At 38.1% G+C, this 20,455-nt stretch overlaps 1 protein-coding gene across 2 annotated transcripts in view; it reads right to left on the reverse strand.

Annotated features, from left to right (window-relative positions):
• Positions 1–20,455, reverse strand: part of MRPS5 (mitochondrial ribosomal protein S5) — a 67,392-nt gene that overhangs the window by 43,284 nt on the left and 3,653 nt on the right. The window contains exons 1-2 of one of the 2 annotated variants that reach the window (XM_049818245.1): positions 13,609–14,021; positions 13,368–13,505 (exon numbers count right to left, since the gene is read on the reverse strand). In XM_049818245.1, the coding sequence (XP_049674202.1) occupies positions 13,368–13,505; positions 13,609–13,648 (178 nt within the window). In that variant the 5' untranslated portion in view covers positions 13,649–14,021. Of the gene's footprint in view, positions 1–13,367; positions 13,506–13,608; positions 14,022–20,455 lie in introns of those variants that run through there. The other variant, XM_049818244.1, reaches the window with a different exon arrangement.

Here is a 20,455-nt window from a genome sequence, read left to right on the forward strand (position 1 = left end):
TCAAGTGAACCCTAATGTCCAGAGGTTTATGGTTAAAAAAATCCCACAAACAGTAACTGCATCAAATGGCTTGAAACCAGTGTCTGAACTGTCAGCCACTGAAAAAATTTCCAGCTGATTACAACAAACTGATGCATGTAGCTGTGTGCTAAATGAAAAAATAAAAAACTACTTCAGCTGCACAGAAAAACTTCATTGCTGACTCAGCATGTTACTTTCAATAAAAGCCAAACTGTGATAGGTACTAGACTGTCTACAAGCAGTGAATATTATTGTAAGATAACACTGCATTAAGGTTCAGTATAGAAAAAGAAGGTGATGTATGATGCAGCTTTTCGTGCTCTAAAGTGGACTACAGGACTGTTGCACGAGTTGGAATGTTGACGATTAATCATGCTAAGCTTCTTAGCTTATTCAGAAAACACTGTGTAACTAGCAATTTCTTTTTTTTGCTAGCCTGGAAACATGGAATTACAATAAAGGTATTTACATTTTCTTTGCAGGGTTATTTTTAAGCTGGAACAGTTCCCCAGTCTACTGCAGTTTGTGTGGCCTCACAAGGGGTCGTAAGAGCTACAGAGGAGGCTGCGGAGGGGCAGCAACAACCAGTTGAGAGACAAGAACAGGGAACTCTTGACCTGGTAATGCACTCAAAAAAACCCCCCAGCACTTTGAGCTCGATTGTAAATATTTGTAGGATAAAATCACTTAATCCCAATAGAGGAAAGTAACAAAAGTAACAGAGTAAAAAGATTGGTTTGTGCCATAGAAGACCAGTCAATGCCAACAGATCCAGCAAGATGAGGTCAGACTGAGTGAAGTTTTGGCCTCAAGCACCACACAAATTCCGACAAAATTAGAACCAGATGAAAACATCACATTTGGTACCAAAGTGCAGTTCATCTAATCAATCTACAATAATATTATCATGTGTTTGGAAAGCAGCTGAATTTAATGAAATACATCAGAAGCCTGCGGGCTACAGAGCTGAGAGTTCTTTATAAGATGGCAGATATCACACTGATTTTAAGAGAAAGTGACAAGGATGGAATATGGAAGGGACAGGCTGCAGTCAAGAAGATTACAGCGGTGGGGACTCTGCTTACGACAGACAAACAACATAGCAACGAAGAAAATAAAAATCTGACCATTAAGAAAGGTCAATCTGACTTGGCAACAAAGCACCAAGATGACTGGAGAGCACATACATAGGCAGGAGAATGTCTTGTAGTGGAGGAAATAATCCCAAAAAGAAATGAGGAGCACTGTACTGCTTTTCCCACTTGCAGAAGTGCTCTGAAATGAAGACAGTACAGTAGGTACGCAGTCTCTCAGTGATCTGTGGCCCTACCTTTGTCTTTATAAAATGGGAGGCTGCATGCATTCCTCCAGAGCTAAAACAGACACAGTTACAAAAGCCACCACATAGTTCTAGCCAGTTACCAAAAAACCCATAGTTACTAACTGAAAAAAAGAAAATATATAAGATTTTATTTTATGGCCCAGAAAAAGATCCACTATTGAATTTTGCTGAAAGCATGCTTTATGCAAACCAATTGCTAACAACAGCTAATAGTAAGTTTGTATGACACCACTCCATTTTTCTTAATCTACATAAAAGATGTCTAGTATTTTGAAAAGGATTTGGATTTGTTCCTCTTTATGCTCTCCCTGAATTTCAGGAACCAGACAGCCCTAGTGCTTACTTCAGAGGAAGACGAATATTAGACCACACCTTAGTAACTCACAAGTATTACCAAAAAGACTTGCTGTAAACTGTATCAGAAAACAGTATCCTAGATCCTGATAAACTGAGATTAAAAGCAGATTTCTTTGCCTCCTGCAAGATGAGTTCCCATCTTGCTTAGAATATAAACTACAAAGAGCAGTAAGTTGGAAAAACGAAGGGAGTAAAAGAAGAAAGAATCAACTTTCTAAAACAGGGAAGAGGGTTCACTTCTTCCACTTTACAAGTAATTTTTCTGTAAGTTTTTTTGATGACAGATAGCCTTGTGGCAGCATAGCAGCAGAGATCCAAAGACATTAATATTAATGACATGATAAAAAGACTAGTGAACATGTTATAATAAACATGCTTCTTTCAATGGACTGTTGCCCGCTAATGCTGTTACATCTATGCATCTGTATTACCTTAAGAAACTTAGTAAGGTCTTTTCAATCACTAACATTTTGTTCCAGGTTTCAGCTTGGAATAAATACTTTTATTAGCAGATGAATTCTAAAAACGTATGATATTTCAACCCCTTTCCTTCTCCAGATACCAATGGTTTTGCCACCATCTCCAAACAAAAACAGGATTTGGAAAAAATACTTCACACATGTGAAACATGAAAGAGCCTCTGCAAAGGGAATGTGCTGCTTACATATTCTAACACAAATTGCACGATAAATTACACAGTCCAGGCTCAGCTGCTTAATGACCACAAGGAGACATTTTTCCTCAGAGGCAGGTCAAAAGCTTAAAAATCAACTCCTCTAGGAACCAAGCCTCACAAACCTCACTACACTCGAGTGCAGAGGGCATTCCTTGACCTTGTCTTCTCTGATGAACACATGCTTACCCATCTACAGAAAAGAAAATGCACTCTTGTCAGATCATTTTTATGTGTTCAAAAGCAGCCAAACAAATTTATAGAAGAAAAAGCCACCTAGAGCTATAAATTCAAAAAATTACATGTCACAAATCACTGACAGTCGTGAGGTTTTTCTAAGGAAGCATCCCTACATGCTTATCCAATTCTCACTTTCTTCCAATAGCATCAGTTGCTGTTGGAAACAGGATGCTCATTTAGATGGACATTTGGTCTGATGAGGCAAGGCTTTTCTCATGTTCTAGAAGTTCATTTTTAACTTACTCCTCTAAGACACTACTGTAAAGTATAGTTTTCACATTCAGTATCTGTTGGTTTTGAAAGACATTTCTGAAAAAACACTATGGACTCCACAAGTTCTTAGAAAACACACATATTTCTATCACCTTGCCACAACAGGAAGCACTGAGGACTGATTAAGAATAGTCTAAGCTTTAAACAGGTAAAGCAAATGATAGGCTTGCCCTCAGAGCTGGACCAGGTATAGCTGAAATAGGATGAGAATAGGGAAAAAAAATGTCACTTATTTGAACAACTTCACCTCTTAGAAGTTCCAGTTGTAGAACCAGACATCATTGTATGAGATGTTAAAAACAAACACACACGCAGTCTTCTGTTCTCTGACATGGTCGTACTTTCAAAAGTCTACTGTCCTGGCTAACATTTTAAGGATGTGCATCTCTGATAAGAACTATGCAACTGTATACTAGACAGTGAAAACTCTGTTCGTGTCCCACATAGCTTATGAACAAATTCTTCACTGCTAAAAAATTACATTTCAGTATTTGTTCTGAACAGACAAAGCCTCGAGAGAGAGGTCATTCTGTCAGTTTTCATGAACAATTAGTATTAAGTCATCCTTCTAAAGCAGGATGTGCTCAGAGTCCAGAAAGACAATGAAGTTAATCTTTATAACACTTCAATTATGTAGCTAGCACCTAATACAGGTATTCAGGTGAACACTGTAATTCACTCACTTTTAAATTACAAAAGTTCTCAGTGACAACTCCACTGCCAATAAATTGATATCCCATGGAATCAGAATTTTTAGCATGGCACTGACATGATGAAACTAAATTATTAAGCAGTCTCACCACTGAGGTACAGGCAGAACTGGATTATTCCTATTAAATTGGGGGTTATGATCTCTCAAAAAAAAAAAGACAACTGCAGCCCTGTCTTATCAGAGCTAACTAAAATATTCTACAGGAGCTCTAAACATTAGGTTTTCCTTGTAAAATGACAGTTTTCTTCAGAAGCCTGGAAAGCCCAATAGCAGTTAATTTTAAAAAAATCCTTGATGGGTTTTTAAAAGCATCGGCTTTTGACCTACACTTCTGTTATTTTTGGTAATAGATCACAACAATATTTTGGCATTCTTTCACCAATTTAACCAAAACCAATTTTCGAGGCTCCAAAGCCAAAGAAAACTATGGTCAGATGCTTCCTCCATTTGTAAAATGGAAGCCAGCAATGACTAAAATGCTGTTCAGAAATCTTTTCAAAACTCTCAAACTTCTGGTAAAGCTACACATCCAGTAACAGCCACCTTTCGGTAGACCTGATTGATGCATAAACCTGCTTGTTCTGATGAAGTAGACCATTAAATGAATCCTCAGTCACATGCCAGGGTGCTGTTATCACTGTAAAATTTAAAGTGCTGTACTTTAAGCTGCATGTTGCTAATGAGCTCAGAGAATTAATCACTCTAACACTTTCCTTGTAAGTTATGTACATTTCCATTATGGGAAATAATTAAAATTTACAATTAAAAATCTTTTAGGAACCAGTGTTTAAATCACATCAATCTACAAAATGTCCCAAGAAGACATCTTTATGTATTAAGTTTGGTACTTTGGGTTGCATTCACAATTTCCATGCTAAACAAGGGGCTTTTTTATACTTTCATGGCTACTACACAATCACCTGATGCCCAGAATCAATTACTGAAGAGCAAGGCAAATATGCCAATTCAGGGAAAAAAATATTTAGAGAAATTAGAGAACACAGACAAACACTCTGCACATTGAGCTTGTTTCCAACTGGCCATCAGAACTCTTCACCCTAAAAGCAATACTACTTTTTTTCTGACAGGTTATGGGCAGCATTTCAACTGCGCATCTCTTGTAAAAATTCTGCAACTGTACATTCAACATGTAGCTGTTCACAGTATTTCAACAGTTCAGGTGGCACTGAACATTAACTCAATTCCCCAAGTGTACCACTGGAGATATTTAAGGAATACTCACCATAGTAAAGATGTACTTAAGAGACAGTATAGGCCCCAATGCTGCAGCACAGAACAACATTTTCTACCTGTGCACACTACACTGTCACGGTGGGAAGTTCTCCACCTGGACTTCTGAAGTGCTTTTTCTCCTGCTAGGCACAGTAATCTTGAGAATAGTAGGTATCTCTCTTTAATTTCTGAGACTCTGATCTTAAGCTTTAACTAGATACAAAGACAGCCTGAAAAATTCATGATGATTTCTAGCCTTAAGCATGTAGATGGTTTATCTTCCATTAGTTTCCACTGTATTAACTATAGCTTCCTGAAGCTTCAATTTTGACTATATAATTAGCCAAAAACCACAGACTATTTCTGATTATATGTGGTTTTATTAGAAAACAAAGCAGCACATGGACAGCATAAAACAAAGAACAAGCTAAGAAAAAGACACTGAAACAATGTTTAAAATTATTCAAAGAATTAACTGAGAATAAAGAAAAAAAAATTAAAACATGAGTCCCAAAACACTAAATCCACCCTTGTCACTGGAGCCAAGTCATTAAGTCATTAAATTTGAAGCTATGAAAATGTATTGTTGCTTCCACTCTAGTGTCACCTTGTATATTTTAGTGAAATTCAAGGTGGAACTCCCCATCTTCAATACTGTACAAGAAGTGAAATACACTAGAATCACAGATCCACAGAAAAAATTACATTACAAGGGACTTCAGGGGGTCCGTGATCTAATCCCACACTCAAAAGCAGAGCCAACCTCAAAGCTAAATTCAACTTCAAGATTATGTGAGGATGGCCAGAGACTTGCTGAGTCATATTTTGAATATCTCTAGTAACAGAAATTCCACCACCTCTGTTCGACCGCCCTCACAATGAAAAACTTTTTCCTACTGTGTAACCAGAATTTTCCTTGACCTAACTTGTGTACACTGCCTTTTGCTGTTTGCCTATACACCTCAGGAAAGTGTGTTTCTGTCTTCTTTAGAAACATAAAATAATTTAGGTTTGACGGGACGCAGGTTTTCACCGACTCCAACCTCTAGCTCAAGCAGGGCTACCTCCAAATTGCTCAGAAGCACCTCATGATAGAAAAACTAAGATATCAATTAGCTAAATAAATGCTATTTATGCACCCGAAGAAGCAAACTGATTTACATCTACAATCAGGTTGCCAAGAGACCACTTGTACAAAAAACCTAGCCTAGAATTCCTGTAACAGAACTGGGAAGAGAACGAGATTTTCTGAGCCACCCCATGTAAGTAGATAAAATTCCTTCCTTTCCATGTTAGGGAAGCAAAGAATATAAAACAGTGCCTTCACTCTCAACATTTCAGAGCCAAGGTGAGATCAGTAGCCTAAACCTGGGTCTACAGTAAAAACTTCAATACTCAAGCAACCATGGGTATAACTGCCACAGCAAGACTTCCAGTGGCAACATATGCTAGAATAGCATTTCAATCTCAAATTCCAGGTTCACTATTAAGGCATCTATTCCCCAATAAGGCCTGTAAGCTGCATATACAAGTTGCAGCTCACAGAGCAAAACCACAGTACAAAAAACATCTAAGCTGAAAACTGATAGTAACACGCAAAAAGGCTATTTTCCATGTAAATTAGGCCTACAAAGGCAAAAATCACAAGGAAGTAGAAACAAAAACCCAAGAACCAGTGTAAGAGACTTCAGATTTTTAACGAACTCATATCCATCAACGAGAATGGAAGAACAAGAGCAACAGAAGTAGCTTTCTTTTTTTACTCCCTTGCAAGCACATTATGAAATAGTGTATTTCAAATAACTGAGCATAAAGCTTTTTTCTCTATCAGTCAACAATAATCAGGTCATTAAGTGACCCAAAGTTAGAAACAGATTAAAAGAAATCTTTGGTTTTGATACAAACTAACACTTCAAATTCTTAATTCATATTAATGCTAAATCTATTTTGATTTAAAAGAAACTTCCTTGAAGGAGTCAGGGACATCTGCTAACATGAATTTGCCAGCTGTTTTAAAAATACAAACAAAATAATGACTGTAGAATGACTTGCAAATAGAGTTTGTACTTAGCTATCCACAGCCAGCACGGCCAGATAAATGTGTAGTATCTTACACACACTACCTAATGAGACCATTTTCACATTTTCAAGTTTGTGTAAGAGAAATCTGAACTTCAGGTCAATTATAGCCTACCTCATGTGACTGCTCAAGTATGGCATAGAAAGAAAAAATATGTAGTTGTGATACTTGCCGGTGTAATGGGCACTCAATCCAGCAGCTGCCTGAAGCGAGCCCAGGAAGAGTTTGTGAGTAGAGGGAGGTAGATGCAGCTGGCTCAGGACAGAAGAGAGAAGGCAAAGGAAGCGATGGTGATCCTTGCATCCAAAGGAAAAGATCCTTTAACTTAATTCGGTAGTTAAGTCACTTATCTGGAATCTGGACACCCAAACGCTACTTGATTTCAAGGACTTCAACCTTGGTCTCCCATTTTCTCCAAGAACAGATGTGTCTGTTTTTTCACGAATTCCATTCCAAAAAACCACCCCCAAAAAATCACCTTTCTGTTTCCCATCCCCTCCTCATCAGTACTTAAAAGATTTCTAGGACACAGGTTGGCACAGAGCAGGCTACATGAACAGCTCTAACCATCTAGGATTTGGCAATGAACTGCAATTTAAATCACTTAGGTCAGGAGAAGGACTGCTCAACTGCATTTTTAAATCTGGCCCTTACCATGTCTTACTTTCTCTCTCCACAGTTTTATAAAATGAGCCTAACAACAATACTCTTAACTACAAAGCATTTAAGGTAAAGATGCTAGGCAAAAATGTACACAGAGCAGCTGTCTTAAGAGCAAAACCTACCACCCATTTCAGTGGCTGAACACGAGTCAAACATGAAGCAAATGATTTAGATGTCACTTTCAATTGCACATATTAACATTAAATTTCAAGCACAAGACCTACTAGTGGCTGGAGGCATTCTCACAATTACATGAAATACCTAATTCCAGAGCAACAGAAGTGAACCATCCAAAACAAAGATGAAGTCTGACTTTATATCCCTTTGTAATCTTCAACTGAACTCACATACTGTTCAAAAACTGTCAACTTGGTTCACACCATCAGTTATTCCTGACAAGCGATGTTTCTAACATAGTATTCTCCTGTTAGTTTTAAAAGTGGAAGTCTTTAATTCTAAGACTTACTCAGCCTGTTTAAAGATATTTATGGAAACTATTTAACTCCTTTAATAGGTTGAATCCTCTCCTCCACAGTTCAAAAAGGAGTATTGCGCAGATGATAATACAAATAGATTTATTTATGAGAGAAAAATGGAACAATGGCATACTAATATTGGATGGATTACTTAAAACATGCAAGATTCTAAAGCAGTTTTGTCAAAATCACTGTTTTCACCCCAAATGAGAACTGCCCCTGCTATTTTCCTTTATCTCTGAAGTGCAACTGTCTGCCATCATGGGACATCATAGTTCCTTTACTCCCTGTCTAATCCCAGTCTGTAAACAGAAAAGCATGGATCCATAAAAAATGAAATATAGTGCTGGATTACTCTCAAGTTTCCCAAGTGACCATGCTCAAAACATTTTCTTCACCTTCAAAAGAGATCCCTTACATTCTAAATGGAAGTGTATGATGCATATCTGATATTGAGTTCTGCTGAAAGATAATGAGAAGATAAAAAACTCCCACACCACCCACCCCTCAAGTGCTGCCTTAAAAAAAAAAAAAGGGCTGCTTTAGCAAAATACATGTTTCTCTTTACAACTCTGCCTCAACCCTCTTAAGATGTCATCTTCTGAGGATATTATCTGTTAGCTCTACAGGGCCTTTATACAAACCTAGGAAGTAGCAAAGAATATAAAGCATTCAGTTTAGACAGTCCATTACTGAGTCACTCAAAATTAATTTGGATAGCAGATGGTATCTAACTGCAGAACTGCAAGAATCTGGACACTGAAAATATCTGAGAAAGACAAGGATTACTGCAAGACCATAAAGAGGAACATGAGACCGTGTAAAAGATTAGTACCATGGGACAGATATAAGGTGGGTTTAGATAAACTTCACAGACCAAAAATCAGAACTGTGTGCATATCTGAAATGTTTCCACTGAAAACTTAATCTCATTTCTACTTCTCACTGCTAGCTGGATTTCCACAACAGTGAAACAGGAAAAAACCTCATCTACTAACAAACTTTCTGGCTTCTGTTTAGTTTTGCTAATATAAGGCTGAAGCTGGAGAGGCTACATGCTTATTCATAGAAGTTTAATAATTTCATTTAAAAATGCCAAAGTTCTCATTATGTGGACTGCCAAAAAAAAATAAGTTTAGGTGTGTCTGCAAACTTGTTCACAGCAAAAGATGTCTATAATCTAACTATTATACCCATAGGATAGCATGGGACAGTTTTGGGCCACTTCCCCCAAACCAGAAACAAATCTATTGCATTATGATAGTACAACAAAAACTCTCGAGCTGGAAAATATTATTCTGAAAGATACATTCATACTGCTACACAGACACAGTGAATAACTCCACTGAACTGCAAAACCTTGAGCACACTTTCACAGTACACTTGGCATTAGAATTTCACATTTTTTAAAACTGGCAATTTATCACAATGTCAGCAGGAAGTTGTAGATATGGGACTTTCAGGTTAGTCACAATTCAAATCCTGAATAAATCTAGCTACAAACCCAGTCATTATCAGATTAAAAGCTTGTTACCTTAAACAAAGAACCAAAACTGTTGTAAATTATGCTAACAAACATCTGAGAAATTGTATTTTTTTCTTCATAACATCTTATTAAAAAGCCAGGACCTTAACTTAGCTAGTAGATGCTGTTGTAAATGCTACTATCTTTTTGAAGGCTTTGGTTTTTAAAGCTTTAATTTGCAGCTTTTTTTTTTTTTTTTTTTAAATAATAAGCATTACAAAGCTGGCCTCTGTCACCAGAGGGATACAGAGAACAGAGATTTCAGTGAGGTCTGCAAACTAATCATCATTGGCCTGGTTCATTTCCTCAAAACAAAATGAAAACCAGAGGCCAAGTGCTTTCACAAAAGTTACAGCACATAGTAACAAATCAAAACCTAATAAAATAGCCCCCCCCCCCTTAAGTACAATTAACTGTAAGGCATTTAATATTCACTCTACTTTTTCTGCATTAAAACAATTAACCAACTATTCTTCAACACACAGGCACTCCCCTTTTTAAGGGAGGGGGGGGAAGGCAGTTGTGTATTTGGAACTCTTTACATCCTTAATGCTGAAACATCAAAACTCTTCATATGATGCTCCTGACAATGACAAATGGTAACTCAGTAATTATTTGTCTGGTGTGTTCATACTTAAAGAAAAATTCTTGAAAAATTGAAAGAAAGAAAAATTTTTTTCCACTCTGATCCTCAAGTTAGGTACAACAGAAAAAAAACAAACAATTTAATCCAAAGAAAGCTCATGTAGGACTACAAAAATTTAATATAAAATGCAATTAAGGAGCAGGCTTTCAGGAACTGATGTTTCCAAGAATGAACACAAACACAGAGGTTTATACTGAGTACAATTGCTTCCAGGATGCAAAGCCTCTAGAGACAAAACATGTTACTCTGAGTATGACTTTATATTGTTGGTCTAAATGATTCTCCCTTGATCGTTACAATCTAGTTCTATAACCTCTGAAAAATCATCATATTCCTTATTCTGTATTCTAACCTAAGAGAAACATCACCTAGCAACAGAGAAGTTAAGTTCTTCTTTCCATTTGTTCCCAAGGGTAGCTAATGGAATTGATACTGTGAGTAGGAAAGCATAATTTTTATATAGACCCAGTACCAAATAAAAGTTCTTTATTCTCACATACACTTAGATACACAACAGATGTTGAGAAAATTATGCTAGCTGGTTTGGATGATTTGGGTCAAAGATAACTCCTATGGCTGGGAGACAGCCAAACCGTTTCAGTATTCACGACACATCTGTCTGCCTCCGCTGCCCTCAGGAATGACAGCCCGTGTATTCCAACCTGCTTCTGTGGCTATCAGATTTAAACGGTCTATATCTCACATTTTCCTCCTCTACAGGTCAGACAGATAAATACTTCTTCCATTAAACATATAGCACTTTTTATCAATGTTTCTCAACAACTGAAGCTTAAGCATCTGTTCAAAAAGTCTGGATTAATGGGATTTCCCAGTCTGTGTGCCTGCCCATAAATGTACTGAGAGGTAGGGAAAACAGACTTGCCCTATTGTCTGAGACAAAAGTTGGACTGAAACAGGCACAAGAAAGACATTATCTGCAAATACCAGGTCTACTGAGACACACTGAAAAAGGAGGCAATACTTTTCAGAGGAAGTTATGTATTTTTTTTTTTAAAACATGATCTGAAAACCCTCAGGCCCTTCCACATCTCTAAGTAAGCACGTGAAACTGTGAAGTAAATGGAAACTGAATGGCTTCCCGTAGTGGGGAGGGTGGAAAGGGGAAAGGAGGGAGGGACAGAAGCTAAGCCTGGAATAAGAAGATCGTTTTAAATTATTTCATTACAAACTCACTATGTCACAGGACAAGAATAAACCCCTGTGTATGTTTTTGTGTCAGAGTTGCAGGAGACAGCTATCACGGTAAGGATCACAGACTGCCTAGGATAATTGCAATTCCTCCTATTTAAATTAATTCCTTCTATTTAAATGAGTTAAAGTGGTTTTAATAGTTAAGTTGAAGATACAGATGACGCTACTAACACAAACATATTTTTAAAAGTATGATGGAAGAGAAGTAAACCTTCACTAATGAGATAGAAAAGTATGGTGAACTTTCTCAGTCACAAAGGACTGTCATTTGGTTGACATTTTGCTTGAAAATTGTTTCACATAAAATGGTCACATCTGCATTTTTAATGTTACCACTTCTGAAGCAACTGCACTGCTAGAGGATACAAGTGATTTATACTGTTAAAATCTACTTCATTTGAATTTTGAAGACTTTATTTTTCACTTCTGTAAGAGGAACTGTTCTTAGAATAACTGTACTTTGAAATATAAAACCCTCAGCCTTCTGAACACGATGGCTACTGTCTCTGCTGAATACGTAAAGGAGGTACCCTTAAATTCTTCCAAGTTGTTACATCTTATTAAGTAAACCAATAGTTTTAGGTAGTTTGCCTAAATATAACTCATTTAAAATTTTATTAAGTCAAACAGTGCAGGTGCAATCACAACAAACGTTTTTAATTCAGTCATCTAACAAACATTTTTCCTTAAGTCATCTAACAAGACAGCTGGCAAAATTCCTGATAAAACAGAGCTCATCTAGACTTTGTGAATATGAACATAAGCATAATTAAGGAAACTATCTAACCTACAAATTGTAATCATATTGCAATCACTTACAGAGCTATATTTTAGATTTAACATAGATAAACAAAATAAAAACAGTGCTTAGCTTCCTACATATTCTCATCTTGTGACTGCTTGGGTGCCTAAGAAAAAGTTCTAAATTAATTTTTCCTGCAGTTGCCATCCTTAGAAAAACTTTACCATGCAGAGCCTCTGGTTTACACTGCAGCCTTTTGCAGGTCTTTTCAGACCTCTCTACCCTCGGTTGTTTGAAATCAGGCATTGGTCAAAATTTAATGGGTAAGACGAACAGACATCCAGCATGACTGTTTAAACTCCATTTCTTTAGCAAATGTAAAGAAAACAAATACAGTATTCTGCCACTCAGATGTTGAGAATAGGAAGAGACCATCAGTTCTGAAAGCTTGATTTTGCAGAGCTCTTATATTCTATGGATTATAAACAGTCAAAGAACTGACTACCAAACTGCTGCAGTTATCTCCTCCAGAGATTATATTCTTACTATTCCTTCTCTTCCCCTATGGGATAGGATAAGGAATGACAAAACAAGCGGAATGGCTCCTCAGCTATCTCAGTTCACGGTCCCAAGCATGAATTTAAAAAGCCATCATTTCTCAATTATGTTAAGCATGTGTGTAATTCCTTTCAGGACTGGAGGAAAATACTGCAGCTGGCCAGACAATTAGCAGGACATTATCAACAGTTTTTGTTTAACACATTACTGCATTTTAGTTATTTCATTTCTGAGACAGCACAGCTTGAACAGTATGTCTTGCCTGTGGCTCAAAAATAATTTAGAAAATAAACACACACAATTTACATTCTCAATAAAGGACTAGGAAACAGAGGGGAAGGTGTTTCCCCCTTCCATCCAATGATGTATATTAGATGGATTCACTGTGACATAAAGCAAATCCTTGCTTGCTACTAAAAGATAATAAAGTGACCTTGTGCACACACTTCTGTCAAGAGCTGTAGTTGCAACTATAATCTTAGGAGATACGTAACTAGAGTAGATACAAAAAGCTGCTATACATAGATTTTCATGATTGTACCTCTCCAAAGCAAAATTTTCTTTTCTTCTTCTGTTTATTACAGATAATAACTTTAATCCAACTCAAGACTTACACGTGTTGAAGAAACTGCTTTGTCTGCGTTGCTCAACTGCCACAGTCCAGGGGGCAGAGATGGAACACCGTGCCTGGAAAGCCCATGCTAGGCTGCAATACAAACCGCAACTCCCTTTCACTGGCACAGAAGCAAACCCTGAGAATGAAGGCAGAAAGATGTTTATACACAGGACATCATCTTCTTTAAAACAGCATTTCCTGAAACTACACACACCAGAAGAAAAAACAGTAATATTTACTCATACAGCTTGGTTCCAAAGGGAAATCACGCTTGAACATTTTGTCTTGAAGCGCAAAGGAAGTTGCTGAAGGTGGGGGGAAATACTGCAATAGAAAATGTCACAAAGAGAAGGTGGCTGGAAGGCTTCTAACACATTGCTGATAGAGTGAGAATGCACCCTCAAAAAGTAGAAATAATGTCCTAGCAGCAAAACGTGCAATAATCTTCCTGGACACACTCAAAAGTAATAAATAAGTACATCATAAAATATTATATGTGCTATGAAAACCAAATCTGAAATCAGCCAATAATCCTGTTCAACATCTTCATTAATGATCCGGATGGTGGGGCAGCAAACCCTCAGCAAGTTTGCTGATGGTACAAAACTGGGAGGAGTGGCTGATGCACCAGAGGGTCAAGCTGCCATCCAGGGGGACCTTGACAGGTTGGAGAAAGAAACAGGCTGACACGAACCTCATGAGGTTCAGCACAGGCAAAGTCCTGCACCCGGGGAGGAACCGCAGGCACCAACACATCCCGGGGGCTGAAGAGCTGGAAAGCAGCTTGGCAGAAAAGGACTCGGGGGATCCCGGTGGCCACCAAGTTGACCATAAGCCAGCAACGTGCCCTTGCAGCAAAAAAGGCCAACAGCGTCCTGGGCTGCGTTAGGAGGACTGTTGCCAGTGGGCTGAGGGAGGCGATCCTTCTTCCCCTCTACTTGGCACTGGTGAGACACACGTGGAGCAGAACTGTGTTCTGGGCTCCCCAGTACAGGAGAGAGAACTGGTGTCTTGGTTGCAGTTGGGATAGTTAATTTTCTTCCTAGTAGCTGGTACAGTGTGTTTTGGATTTCCTGTGAGAATAATGTTGATAACACACTGATGTTTTAGTTGCTGCTAAGTAGCACTTATCCTAAGTTAAGGATTTTTCACTTTCCCATGCTCTGCCAGCAAGCAGGTGCACAAGCTGGGAGGGAGCACAGTCAGGACCGCTGACCGAACTAGCCAAAGGGATATTCCATACCATAGGAAGTCACGCTCAGTATATAAAATGAGGAGAGTTGGCTGGGAGGGGCGGATGGCTGCTCAGGCATCGGTCAGCAGGTGGTGGGCAACTGCATTGTGTATCACTTATCTTGGGTTTTAGGGTTGGGGGGGGTATTTATTTTATTATATTCCTTTTCATTACAATTATTTTTTTATTGTTATTATTGTTAGTATTTTGTTTTACTTTAGTTATTAAATCATTCTTATCTCAACCCACGAGTTTTACTTTTCTTTTTCTGACTCTCTACCCCATCCCACTGGGTGGGGGCTGTATGGTCAAAGTTGCTGCCTGGGGTTAAACCATGACACCTGGACACTAGGGAAAGGTACTTCACTGAGAGAGTGGTTGGTCACTGGAGCAGGCTCCCCACAGAAGTGGTCACGGCACCAAGCCTGTCAGAGTTCAAGGAGCATCTGGACGATGCTCTTAGTCATATGGTTTAGTTTTAGGTAGTCCTGCAGGGAGCTGGACTCGATGATCCTTATGGGTCCCTTCCAACTTCAGATATTCTATGAGAAAGTCCAGTGAAGGGTCACAAAGATGATTAAGGGACTAGAGCATTTCTCATAAGAGGAGAGTCTGAGAGAGCTGGGACCATTTAGCTTGGAGAAAAGCAGGCTCAGGAGGGGTCTTACCCATGTATATAAGTATCTGAAGGAAGGGTATAAAGAAGACTGAGCCAGGCTCTTCTCAGTGGGGCCCAGCGACAGGACAAGAGGCAACAGGCATCAATTTAAAAACCACAGAATTCCATCGGAACATAAGAAAACTTTTTTTTTTTTTACCCTCAGCTGAGCACGGTCCTGGTAGTCTACTCTAGTTGACCCTGCTCTGAGCAGGGAAGGTGAACTGGATCTCCAGAGGCTTCCAACCTCAACTATTCTGTGATTCTGCCAATTCATGAACCTACTTACTCTGGCATCCTGAAAGGAGAATTAACCTCCAGAAGTACCTTCCCCATGGGCCTCCAGATTTGATTATTTCTAAGCTACCCAATTACACACGCTCTTATCATCTCCAGAACAGATTACTTCCATATAGCATGGTGATGCATTTTCTGCCAGGTAGCTCAACTGATGCAGAAAGGTTGCTCTTCTATTAGCCAAAGGGAGCATGTTATAACTGCTAAGGCTCAGGTGCTTACCTACAACAATGAAAGCAAGATATACTTTCATTTATTGACCAGCACAGAAAGGTGGTTCTTCAGAAGGAATTCGTGTTTTTCCTACTTACATAATCAATCAATCCAGTGTGCATATTCGACAAACTACAAAGGGCTATACTGTCTTGCAATCAATTATTCAACATGTTATTCAGAAAATGGTAATAAAATTAAAAAAATTAAAACCCTACTTCTTCATGTTCTGTTACCATCCAGTATCAATAAAACAACAATCCATTTTTTGAAGTCAGGACAATAGCTCCTTCCAGGCAAATAACAATCAGTTCAGTTAACTGGGGTAATGTCGGAGGAAGTTCTAAAAAATTCCTCTCAAAGTAGTCTTAAAATGTAAACTTATCATCATTTCTTCCTGTGAAAAGTTAAAGTTCACAAAAACTCCATTATGAAAATTTTGTGAAAAACTTCATTTTCACAAAATAAAAAAGCAGCCTAGAAACAAACAAAAAAACCCCAACCAAACAAAAAAAAAAAAAGGAATAGGAGATTCTTAAATATCTGGTCAAATTCACAGAGAATGCAGAACATATCACTGAGTCATAGTACAAGACACATACAGACAATATGCTAGTCACTACTCAAACGCTTCCTTTCACTTCAAACTGCTACTGAACTAGCAGTCACTCTTAATACAAACTACATAGACAATGTTAAGTCTATAAGCACACTCAATTTTTGAGCTGTTTTGTGTTTTTAATATGCATTTAATGACAAACTGTTAATCTACAAGATTAAATTAACAGTTCATCTGAGAATAATTTTCACAAAAATTACTGGGTTTTGGAATAGCATGCAATTAAAGAAGTTCTTTTTTAAAAAATAACACCATGTATCTACAATGAATTTAAAATTGCACTGTGTGGCAGTATTTATAATTTCCCTTGCTGCACCCCTTAATTGCCTACAGCTGGAAATTGCTTCAAAATAACTTGCAAAATCTAATCCTGTCTTCTTCAAGCACTTGCAAATTTTGTCATGCCTTAAACATGACTTGAAGTGGCACACTTCCCCACTTCACATACTTCCTGTTGGCCTACAAATTATCTTTTCACATGCATGAGCACATCTACTGATAATTTCCTTGAACCAGCTTTTTTAAAACAGACTTAACTCCTAGTTCTTAACACAAGCGAGCAAATACTGTCCTCCATTGTGTCTTCTAAGTCTCTGACTACTTTCAGGACCGGTGATTTCCTCAGAACCACGTAGACATCCTGCATCCACAACACTCCTTGGTAGGGAGTTCCACACATCTACTACTCACCACGTAATGAACCAGACGCTTATTATTATTAGCCTGTCTTTTATTAGCTGCATGGCCTAGCTGTCAAATTGGAAGAGAAAGTCAATTCCTATGCAAGTCATATGTGATCTAGCAGACTTCTCTCATAGTTCCCCAGGAAGCTTTTTCCAGGTTGAGAAGTCCCAGCTTACTCAGCTGCTGCCATGGTATTTCTGGTGACCCATCTCCCCTTTGTATCAGTCTTTTCCAGTTGTGATTTAGTCTTTTGGATATGAAGGGATTTAGAACTTCAACACTTTATATTTATCTACACTGTAATTCATTCACCATTTTATTGCCCATTCAACTCCATCTTCAGCAACTCTCCAGTCAGTCTTTCTTTTCTACTTTAAATAACTTTGTACCACCACCAAAATTAATTCCCTTGCTGCTCAACCCCTTTTCCAGTGTGCTTATGAAACTGTTAACCAGTACCACAGAGCTCCAACACTCTTCCATACCTTTCAGCAAATTATTTAAACGCACCATGACCTCCTCTGATATCCCACATCTGCTGAACTTCTTAAAAGTCTGTGGTGAGGGACTCAGCTAAAAGCTATTTGGAAATCATGCATGCAGCGCATTAACTGGATCACTGTTATCCTACTGAGTCTCCCAGAAAAAACAACAAACACACCCAACCTCCAAGAGATTTTTAAGGTTGAATTTTCCATTACTGAAGGCATACATTAACCTTTTTATTCACATTTATTCTGCAAGCTTCTTTTAAAAGATTGGTGCCACATTTACCACCTTCCACTCTTCAGGTACCAAAGCAATTTCAAAGGGAAGGTTCTACACTCTTACTAGTAATTAATCTTTTTCATCCTGGAGTTCTCTTAGAATTCTTTTGTGAATAGTTTCTGAACCTGCTAATGATCATCCTGTAGATCTGTCCCACAGCCTCTTTCGCAGTTATTTTAATTTCAGAAATACCTGCTAATTCTCACCACCATCATGACCAAGGGGTACCATATGGAAATCTCTTGTTCCTTTTTCCAGTGAATAGGGATGTCAAGAATTAATTTAGCTTCCCTGCCAACTCAGGGCTCCTCTTGCATCCTGTTTGTTAAACTGGCTCTACAGACATTCACTTCGAGTTATCTACTGGAGCAACACTTTATTAGCTAAAACAAGATAAATAACTGGTCAACATTCAGAACATCAGGAACAACACTAATTGTCTGGGCCAGGCTCACACGTACATTAAAACATTACAATGAGAAAGTCATTGCTTTATTTGAATTGGTCATCTGCACTTCTAGCAGCAGAGGTGATGGTTTCTTTCACAGTTCTGTAATACAAAAGCATATTCTAAATTCTCTGCCCAAGAAACAATACATTCATTTGGAAAACAAAACGTAAGAGTATTAGACAGTTTACTTCATTATCAAAAATATTTGCAATGCCATTTGCTTTTGGTTGTTTGTTTTACTCCTACTTTCATTAGCAAAAAAAAGTTCCACACTCTAAATACCATCTCCTTCTGAAATTATGATGGAAATCTGAAAAAAGTCTATAAAGAGGCAATAAAGTCAGGACAAAATGACAACAGTAAGAAGAATCAAGAGACAGTGGAATCAGATGAAAAACTGCTGCAGAAATAAAATTCTGACAGAATGCTTGGGGCACAGGAGAGGAGAAAAAGTCAAATGTCAGAAAAAGCAGCAGCCAAATAAACACTGGTGTAATAGAAAAAGGTCAGAAGACCTTCATCTGATCTCAAGAAGTCTGGTGATCCAAAGCTATTTTTACAAAGTACAACAACATCCAACTATTACAACTCATGTCAAAAATTGTTAAAGCCCAGGGTGAGATCCCGGCTTCACTGAAACCAGTGACAAATCTCTGTTTTCTTTGAGGATTTGATCTTTTTTAAAGTGAGAGTAACTTACTCTTTTAAGCCTGGCAACAAGAGAATACCAGTTCTGAGCTGGCAATCAAAATTACATGTCTAGGAAAGCCCAGGGGCTGTGTTGACCATATTTTGGGACACTGGGAGATGAGATTGTTTTGGTCTCTGAATTGCAGCAGGACAAAAGAGGGAGGAGGAATACATGGCAAAAAAAACTCCAAACCCACATGATGCCCGAAGTCTGAAACACTGACTGCTGGTATTTAATAAAGCATACCCACATGCTTCTGTACACATACTGCTACCAAGGGAATAGACACTTTGAAAGGAGAGCAAAGAATAAAAATATTTATGGAATGTAAACAGTTTGAAATGTCACATCTCAATAAAACAGCATTTTGAAATATAAGTATGTACAGTTAACGCATCATATCCTCCATTCCTGGTACATCTTCCAAACATCCGTGATGGGATTTTTATTTAAAATCTAAAATGTTTCTTACAATAAGCTATTCAAAACTGAATCATCTGTAAAAGCAAGTGTCCTGGGTTTGGCTGCGATAGGGTTAATTTTCTTTCTAGTAGCTGGTATAGTGTTATGTTTTGGGGTCAGTATGAGAAGAATGATGATAGCAACAACTGAAAACATCAATGTGTTAAGTCGTGTTTAGACTAAGTCAAGGATTTTTCAGCTTCTCATGCCCAGCCAGCAAGAAGGCTGGAGGGGCACAAGAAGTTGGGAGGGGGAACAGCCAGGACAGCTGACCCAACTGGCCAAAGGGGTATTCCAGACCACATGATGTCACGCCCAGTATATAAACTGGGGGAGTTGGCTGGAGGGGGAGGGGGGAATCACTGCTCGGGAACTAACTGGGCATCGGTCAGCAAGTGGTGAACAACTGTACTGTGCATCACTTGTTTTGTATATTCCAATTCTTTTATTATTATTGTCATTTTATTACTACTATTATCATTATTATTATTTTCTTCCTTTCTGTCCTATTCAACTGTCTTCATCTCAACCAAAGAGTTTTACTTTTTTTCAATTCTCTCCCCCATCCCACTGCCAGACGGGGAGTGAGTGACTGGCTGCGTGGTGTTTAGTTGCTGGCTGGGGTTAAACCACAACAGCAAGACAGGTCATGAATGCTGGACTGATGTCTTGCCACCAGCGAAAGGCATGTCAACAAAGAAATAATAAAAAAAAAGCATGCTTACTATATTTAAGTCATCCTCTGCACTAACATAAAATTAACTCCTCACTGATACTTACTTCCCTGCTATAAACTTTACAATTAAAACCCTGCACTGACTTTTAAGTGTTGTTTTTTGCTGGCTAAATACAAAATTGTATACAAGTATAAATATACATATATTCATCACTAAAAATTCACTTAACAAAACCACTATAAAGCCATTTCATTCTTCTCACAAGATGCAACAGAAGAATCCATCTCTAGATAGGTGGAAAAGTAAACCTAACAGCAAACTTTAAATCCCTA

This window comes from Accipiter gentilis, chromosome 15 (assembly GCF_929443795.1).
Source record: "Accipiter gentilis chromosome 15, bAccGen1.1, whole genome shotgun sequence".
NCBI classification, from domain to species: domain Eukaryota; kingdom Metazoa; phylum Chordata; class Aves; order Accipitriformes; family Accipitridae; genus Astur; species Astur gentilis.